At 37.5% G+C, this 9041-nt stretch overlaps 1 protein-coding gene across 3 annotated transcripts; it reads left to right on the forward strand.

Moving 5' to 3' along the window:
• Positions 1–1327: 1327 nt before the first annotated feature.
• On the forward strand, positions 1328–8657 carry LOC110028934 (probable apyrase 6). 3 transcript variants are annotated; one of them, XM_020731005.1, is made up of 10 exons: positions 1447–1538; positions 1648–2009; positions 2159–2271; positions 2675–2782; positions 3836–3890; positions 4570–4761; positions 4902–5005; positions 5139–5335; positions 5463–5710; positions 7675–8657. In XM_020731005.1, exons 2-10 carry the CDS (start codon positions 1754–1756, stop codon positions 8496–8498), a joined length of 2097 nt encoding a protein of 698 aa, XP_020586664.1. In that variant the 5' UTR covers positions 1447–1538; positions 1648–1753; the 3' UTR covers positions 8499–8657. The 3 variants fall into 3 exon arrangements, with proteins under 3 accessions (XP_020586662.1, XP_020586663.1, XP_020586664.1); XM_020731003.1 differs by having other exon boundaries at positions 1328–2009; positions 7675–8655; XM_020731004.1 differs by having other exon boundaries at positions 1328–2009; positions 4908–5005; positions 7675–8654.
• Positions 8658–9041: the final 384 nt, after the last annotated feature.

Genomic DNA, 9041 nt, shown 5'->3' on the forward strand with positions numbered 1-9041 from the left:
GCTTTTCACGTTACAACGTCGACTGATGACGTCTAATAAGCGGTGGTTGACGGAGGTCAGCAGTGGCTAACAACAGTCGGTTGCCGGAGCTCAGCAGTGGCTAACAACAGTCGATGACGGTCGGCGGTAGTTGACAAAGGTCAGCGGTGATCGGCTAATGACGGACGGTGGTGGTCGACGAAGTTCGGCGGTCGTTGTCGACGCTCAGTGGTGGTCGACGGCGATCGACGATGGCGAGGATGATCTTGGACTTGAGCTCCTTCTCAAAGCCTTAAGTTCTCTCTTAAGCCTCCTCCTTTTCATGTGAGGGGTGAGACTCTATTTATAGTGTTTTGAGTGCAATTAATGCATGAATATGAACCATTTTGATCGGACGGCCCGGAAAACTTTCCTTGATCAGATGACGTTTGATGGAGATTTGAGTGCCTTAACGATGTCAGAATTGAGCAATCTTAGGAATTGAGCAATCTTAGAATTGAGCAATCTTAGACTCGTTGGATTCGTCTTTTCGAGACGCTCGATTTGATTATAAACTTACTAAATTTAACATTCGTTTGACCTTTAAAATGCCTCCGAAAATCCTTCAATACTGGTATAATGATTTGATCTAGGCTTGATTTGACTCAGATTAGACTGACTTTCATATTATTAGGTCCGTCTCATCGAGCCGATCAGTTTGATTATAAGTTTGCTGAAATCAGAGCTCCGGATGACTCTTAATCGAAGTTTGAATGTATCTTGTTCGAAAAATTGCACTGAGATTAGTGCCAGATGATGAAAATTTATTGGTGGCATATATGATAGATTATTGAATATAAATAATAATTTTTAAATCTTGATATTTTAAATCTTGCCCTAATTCTTAATAGTTTATGACTATATGATTAAGGTTGTCGAAACGACTCTTTGTTCGTGAACAACTCGTGTTCGGCTCGTTAAACAAACAAGCCGAATACGAACACACTTTCTTAGCTCGAAATATAAACGAGCCGAGCACGAGCCCCTGATCACATAAATCATTAATATCATATAAAAACTTATTATTTTTAATATATATATATATAATATATATATATATAATATTTATAATATAAATGTTATTATAAAAATTTGGAAGATTTACATATTTATCACACAATTTTTATGCAATTACATATGTAATATTTAAATTTCAATTTTAACATAGATATTTTCAATATCTTTTATATTAACTCAAAAAATAAAAATCTTATTATTTTAATATTTTTAAAAATTTAATTAAATGTTGCCTTGCAGAATTATGCAATAACACACGTCAGCCTATTTAATTTATACCCCAACGCAATTGGCTTCCTCGTGATTCTGGCCGGAAAACCACGAGGAGCGGAGGAAGGGAGGATTGCGAATGCTCTCTTCCTCCTTCCTCTGCTTAGGCTCCGATTCATCGCAGCCCTATTTGCCAAAGAACGCCATGGAGGCGGCAACGAAGTTTCCACGCCGCTCGTCCTCGGCCCCCCGTCTCTTTATTTTCACGCGGATTCCTTTTGTCCCTTTTAACCGTAAGCAGTACCATCCTACCCTCTGGATCTTCTTTTCCGCCGCTTTCGCGGTCTTGCTCTTCCTCTACCTTCTTCATTCTCCGAAAAGGATTGACCCCCCCCGTTTCAGCGTTGTCATCGACGCCGGGAGTACGGGTACTCGGCTCCATGTCTACGGCTACACGATCTCGTTGAAAACAACCCTTCCGGTGCTCGATTTAGCCTCGACATCTGAGATGAAGGTGAATCCTGGACTCTCGTCTTACTCGGGAGATCCAGCGAGTGCAGGAGCTTCGCTGGTGCCACTTCTGGATTTCGGAAAGGGGAAGGTTCCAAAGGATCGGTGGGGTGATACTGAGATTAGGTTAATGGCAACGGCGGGCCTTCGGATGCTTGATGATGGAGTTAGGGAGAGCATCCTGAATTCTTGTAGGATGGTTTTGACGAGCTCTGGGTTCCAGTTCCGGGATGACTGGTCCAGTGTGATCTCAGGCAGGTTATTCACTTATTTTTGCATGAGGAGCTAAATAAGAATATTTTTTTATTATTATTAGAGATTTTCTCCCCATAATTCATTTTAAGTTTATCTCGTGTTTGTTCTTTCATTACTTACCTAAGAGTGATTATCATATTTTTTTCAGGCTCTGATGAAGGGGTTTTTGCCTGGGTCGCTGCAAACTATGCCCTTGGCATGCTAGGAGGAGATTCTCAAAAGACGACTGGGATAATTGAGCTTGGCGGAGCTTCTGCTCAGGTTATTCCTTGTGTGACAGTAGTAATATTTTGCATTCTCTCTCAAAAAATTTATGAATAAGCTTTTGGTTCAATGTGTAAAGCTGATTTGCTTTTTGTTAATCTTACTTATTCTTTACAATTCATATTTTTAAATTTTATTTCATTGAAATTATGATTCCGCGTAACTCGGTGAAATACTATATATGTGAAAGGCACTTGATATTTTTTTTCATAACCTGTTCTTCATTTTTTCTCACAACCTGTTTGTGCTCCATTCTTTCATCACTTTATGAGTGAGCTTAGAGTGATCATCTGTGAACCTCTTACGATGCTTCGTTGCTTTAGTTTGCACTAAAAATTATTTTGATATGGATTACCATTAAAGGGAGCGTGTACTCATAATTTTATTTCATCCATTGCAGATAACATTTGCTACTAGTGAAGCCCTGCCATCTGAGTTCTCACACATGGTTAAGTTTGGAGGAGTTACTTATAACCTTTATAGCAACAGCTTCCTTGGCCTAGGTCAGGTAAAGTTCCAAAATAAATTATGAACTGTATACATTTATCAATAATATGACTTGTTTTGGCATATTTAAATCGGTGACCAGCCAGGTTAGGTTTTAGTGAGAAAAATGCTGCTTGATTGAAATTTAGAATTTGGTTGGCATATATGGAGTGAATAAAACACCTTAGGGTTTTCCTTAAAGCAGATCTAAGAATGAGATGCATTGGAACACACAGAAAGGTCCAAATTCAAACCGGCAGTCCCAAACTCTTAGAAAGGCCAATTTTTTGTCTATTTTAATGTAGAAAAAAGGTGGAACTCACTTCTTGGGATAATGCTAACAATTGTAGTCTTGGCCTAAAATTTTGCAAGTCTAAGATCAACGCTGCTATGTAAATAGCTAATGCAACTAAAAACTCAAAATAATAATCTTCTAGCACATAATTTGTGTTTTCCATGAGCCTAGAATTTCATATTTACATCATGCAGTGTTAATTTTTTTTCTCTTGTATAGCTTATAAATATTGCGACTTTGTTTTTCCCCTTTTCTATCGTTTAGATGGTGGTTGTGGGTCTGATCAGAGTTGTGTTGAGGACGTGTTGAGATGAGAATACTTAGGTGAATGAGGGGCTTGATTCTTAGAGACAAAATATAAAATGAATATTTCTGTGATAGGGTTGTTGTCGCTCTAGTGGTGGAGAATATTAGAGAGAGTCGTTTTAGGTGGGTTGGTCACATCGAACATCAACCATCTAATGATCCGGTTAGGAGAGTAGATGTTTTAGATTTGACTTATTTTAAGAAAGGCAAAGGTAGATTTAAAAATCCTTGGGCATATTGTATAAAAAATGATCTTAATCCGCTAGAATTTATTGAAAATATGATATTTAATATGATGCAGTGGAGAAAAATGATTCATGTAGCCGATCTCACTTATTGGGATAAAAGTTTTTTGTTGTTGTTGTGATAGCTTATAAATATGCTATATGATTTTCTCGTGTCCATTAAAGTTGTAATTAAATTATTGTTTGGTAGAATTTTTTATTCAAGTATTATTATTATTATTATTTGCAGAATATGGCTCATGAATCAGTTAAGAATTTGCTCACTTCCAAAGATCTGAAATCATGTGAGTTTTTCCTTTCTTGGTGATAATTTTTAGAGATGCCTAAACATAGTCGGTTAACTTGCTTTCAGCCGATTTGGAGTGCATAAAATGACTTTTAAATCCCATGATTCATTATCCTTATTGTTAATGGCTTCATTGTTCTTGAAGTTTTCATTTCAAGCATTTATCTATTATTTATGCACCTTTGGCCATCAAAACTCGTGTGTGACTATTTCATTCACTTTAAATGTCATTGGTTATTGTTTGAAGCAATATTATGTTGCCTGTATCTTTCTTTGACAAGGTAAGGTGTGATTGTTAATTAGCATTAAGATTTGTTTGGGGGGTCTGCATCTTTTTTGTAAAGATTGTTATCTAGTTGCTCTGGGCAAAGTAAGTTTTTGGGATGTTGTTATGTGGTATTATAAATATTGTTTTAAGAAAAAAAAAAAAACCAGGCAGCAATTTTCTTATTGCTATCATACTTTGGTAGATCTTGTCGCATAAACGCTTTCCGCCACAAACATTTGTTGAAAGCAGTAAGAAAATAGTAGTCAAACAAAATTGTTGTGGTGGTCTGAAAAGAAAAGCTGCAAAAACATTGTCCCAAACAGACCATAAGTTACAATCATACTTTTAAATGAGCTTACCATGAATTGTGAAATTTTTTTAAATGGTGAATTCTCTTCCAATGCAACAGCAGAAGCTTCTCCCGCCGATATGGTCTATATTGACCCCTGCTCTCCTATTGGGTATTCCCATTCTATGATGTCACCTGCAGTCCATTTTGCCAGGCCGAGTTCCATTTTGGAACATCAGTCCATTGCTCATGTTAGTGGCAACTTTTCAGAATGCAAATCTGTTGCATTGATGTTGTTACAAAAGGAAAAAGGTAAAATATTTGCTTGTTCCTTCCATGATTACTTATATCTGCTATAGCATTTTCCATAACCTCGGCATGCTAATGTACCGACTCTGTCCTGCTAACCTTTGTCCAACAAACCAGGCATGCTAACGTTTTCTTTATTTCAGCTCCAGATAGATGTATTTATCAACAGTGTCAGTTGGGTTCAAATTACGTACCTAACCTCCAAGGGAGATTCTTAGCAACCGAGAATTTTTTCTTCACTTCGAAGGTTAGCTAACCTTCCAGCTTCTGACCTTTTTGGGCTAGTTGGATTTTATCTTTTGGTTGAATACTAGTTTTTTTTTTTTCTTAATTCCTTTTGTGCCTATGCACTTTTTTTGTTTTTCTATGTTCTCTTACAGTTCTTTGGGTTGGGGCCTATGCCGAGTCTATCAGATTTCGAGTCAGCAGGTCAACAGTTTTGTGAAGAAGACTCAATGAAACTGAAAAGGAAATATCAAACTCTGAAGGATGAAGATTTCTCGAGTTATTGTTTCTCATCAGCATACATTGTGGCCCTTCTGCATGACCAGCTTGGGATAGGGATGACTGATAAAAGGTATTTTGCCCCACTTTTCTTTTCACTCCAAATTTATTTTGGCATACCAAAGTATCTATTATATTGTACTATTTTTCCACCTTTTTTTTTTCGGTGATGAAAGCGTTTATATGTATACTATGAACAGGCTCTGGTTTTCAAATCAGGTGGACAATATCCAACTTGATTGGGCTCTCGGTGCCTTCATCATGAAAACAATGGAGCGTATGGGTTGGACTGCTTCTCTGTCACATGACTATTTTTTCACGCTGCTTGGTATCATCCTACTATGCTCACTCCTGAGCTTTATAATTTGGGTGATTCTAAGATTGCGAAAACCACAGTTGAAAACTATATACGACTTGGAGAAAGGGCATTACATTGTTACTAAAGTCGGTAGGTGATTTTGTATCGAAAGCTTGGAGTTGTGTCTGGGCCTTCAATCGCACCATCTTAAATTTGATTCATTTGTTTATTTTTTACTTGTCATAGAGCTAAGACTTGAATGGATGGTAAAATGAGGAGTTGCGCTTCCATTTCTTCATCATTTGTAATGCATTGGGGGTTCTTGGAACAGATGGTATTTGATGATAGTTTTTTTTATTTTTTTTTATTTCATAATATCTTTTTCCAAGAGGAATCTAATGTTGTGATCACGATTGATTACTAAAATTCAAGTGCATTCATTCTTTGATAAGATGGGCTTGTATGCAAAAAATTGAAGTTTAGGAGTCTACTAGATAAGTAATTACATAGAAATTGAGCGGTATACAAGTAAAGCGCCCTTAAATCTGTCATAAGATGATGGCAGAATTACAATCGTGACTCGGCAATTTTTGCAGTCAATCACTCCGAAATAAAGGAAAAAAAAAAGAAATATGAAAGTAAAAAATCTTATGCATTAATCAACTGTTATCATTCATCATATGTTATTAATAGAAAACAAGCTACATTTAAGGCCACTAATTCATTAATCTCCATTTCGTAATGATCATTGCCCTCAAGATTGAACTTTCCAACTTGTCTAGTTGAGATGAAGATAATGCAATAATCCCTCAAGCTGTTATATTTTGTGTTAGAACAACCCTAAAGACACAAACGAAAATTCTAATCAATGCAAACTTGATTGACTCATCATATTCATCCAATGGTCCTGAACATAAAAGTGGCGGTCTTCTGTCTAGCCTAAATTGTAATTGATCAAGCTTGTGCACAATTTGTATAATTTAAGAGTTAATCTATAAATTTAATGATTTTAAGAATATGGCTAACGTGTTATAAAATAATTTGTTCAAAACGCTATTGTGTATACGTCTCACACAATAGCGGAGCAAGGTTAAACCATCCATATAAATTGACACAATCATAAAACATTGGCTAGATTATGGTGCAAATAAAGCTGTGTTGGTCCAATTTTAATCAAAAGTGAATGATACATTGTTAGCTAAAAGTTTTATCGGAAGCAAAAATATTATCTATAGTTGTAGTATTCAATTTGAGATGAAGACTAAAATTCATTATTGTATCTGAATAATTTATTTCACATGAAACGAAGGAATAATCACACATGTTTATCTTGCTTTTCATACCCCCTCGTTCTTCTCCCATCATGCAGATATATATAACAAACATTGTTTTTTATTGAATAGTCATACCTTTTAACCAGATAATACATCTTTTCGATGAATAATCACATCTTTTTCGAAAATGAGATTAGATGTATAATCACATTCTTTCATAAATAAGAGATAATATCTAACTAAAATAACTATATAGTTATTTTAGGTTAATATGTCATTTATATTATTGAATTAATCATTTTAATTAAATAATGTATAATTTTAACAAACTGATCAACCTTAAAAATCATACAATTTTTTGGATGATCATAAGGTGCAAGCAAAGCCAAAGAATGCTCCACACAAATTGTTGAAGCAAACTATGAAAGGGCATCGGGAGATTCTTGAAGCAGGAAGATCTAGACGATGTAAAGGAATGGAATTATTATTGGAGGATGATAGAGCTTTTTGAGTTTAGTTACGTGGTATGAGAATAAAGTAAGAAGAGAAGAGTAGGCTGGCTAGAAGATTTTTAGAGGTTGAGATAAGGCACTGGAGAAAGAAAGAAGATGACATATGGAAGAACAAACAAGAAAAATAAACACACAAAATTTCTATTTCATTGTTTTTCATATCGACACGCTTTGGACATTGATGTTATATGCATATGTATAGCAGCTGCCATAACCAAATGCAGTGATGATCTCCTCTGGTTTCTGCTGGTTGGCCGTCGAGCAATGGTGAGATAATTTATTTAATTTATTTTTTTTTTTTTTTTTTTTTTTTTTTTTTTTTGAACAGACGCAATGGTTCGCAGGGAGAACTGCCTACAAAACCAACCGACACATTTCTTCTTCAACTCTACGCCTCCTCCCTCTCCGGCCTGCACTGGCATATTCAATATGGATCCCTCAGACTACAGCAGCGCTACCGACATTGATGTCGATCATGACAACACCCCTCAAACTACCTCCTTCTCCTACCCTTCCTCTCCCCGAGCCACCGCCGCCAACGCCGCTGTTGCGCTTCCGGGCAGCGATATCCTCCCTGTTTCCACCGGCCGAATGCGTCGCCGCAGTATAATCGCCAAGGGAATGCAGAAAACCCTGTCAAAAACATCCATGCTGGTAAACTTCCTCCCCACGGGCACTCTCCTCACCTTCGAGATGCTCCTCCCGTCTGCCTCCGGAGACGGCACTTGCTCCCCTGTAAGCACGGCAATGATCTACATCCTTCTCGCCATCTGCGCTCTCTCTTGCTTCTTCTTCCACTTCACCGACAGTTTCCGCGCGACCGACGGCAAGGTTTACTACGGTTTCGTGACGCCCACGGGATTGGCTCTTTTCAAGTCGGGAAATTTGGGTGCGGATGCAGGGATAGAGGTCCCGCTCGACGACCGTTACGTGATGCGGTTTGTGGATCTCATCCATGCGGGGATGTCTGTGCTGGTGTTCGCGGCCATTGCTCTGTCGGATCACAGGGTCACGAATTGCTTAATGCCTGGACACAGGAAGGAGATGGATGAGTTCATGGAAAGCTTTCCGTTGATGGTCGGGGCTGTCTGCAGCGGTCTCTTCCTCGTCTTCCCCAACACTCGCTATGGAATCGGATGCATGGCCGCTTAACTATCTTTTGTTTTATTCACTAATTTTAACTGCTATTAATATTTGTTGTGATTAGTATTGTCTACGTTGGCTTCTCCTAATCATCATTTAGGAATTAATAACTTTTTGGGATTGGATCACCGAATTTCATTACCAGTAGCATGCATGCCTTTTGGTTTGTCTTTTTTTCTATGACATTTATGGTAGTTTGGATGGCTATCTTTATGTGTTCTTTTATTAAAGAAATCTGTTAATTATGATCAAGAAGCTGAATTGGGGTTAATATGACATTGCAATTCCCCTCCTCTTCTGGAGATGCTGATCTCACGATGTTGCTTTGCGTCACTTTTCTCTAATAGAAGCCTAAAAACTATGGAAAAGTAATGAGCATTTGCTGTTACTGCTGAATTATGGAGAAAATTGTGATTTCACTTTGTTGGGTTGATGTGGTGGGAGACCAGAGCATATTCAGGAACTGGAATGCCACGTTATCCCTGCGCTGCAAAATTTCAACTTCAAGAACTGAAAAACCCATGCAGTAGTTGCAGGGATATGCGGAAAGTA

Source organism: Phalaenopsis equestris, unplaced genomic scaffold, assembly GCF_001263595.1.
Source record: "Phalaenopsis equestris unplaced genomic scaffold, ASM126359v1 Scaffold000540, whole genome shotgun sequence".
NCBI lineage: Eukaryota > Viridiplantae > Streptophyta > Magnoliopsida > Asparagales > Orchidaceae > Phalaenopsis > Phalaenopsis equestris.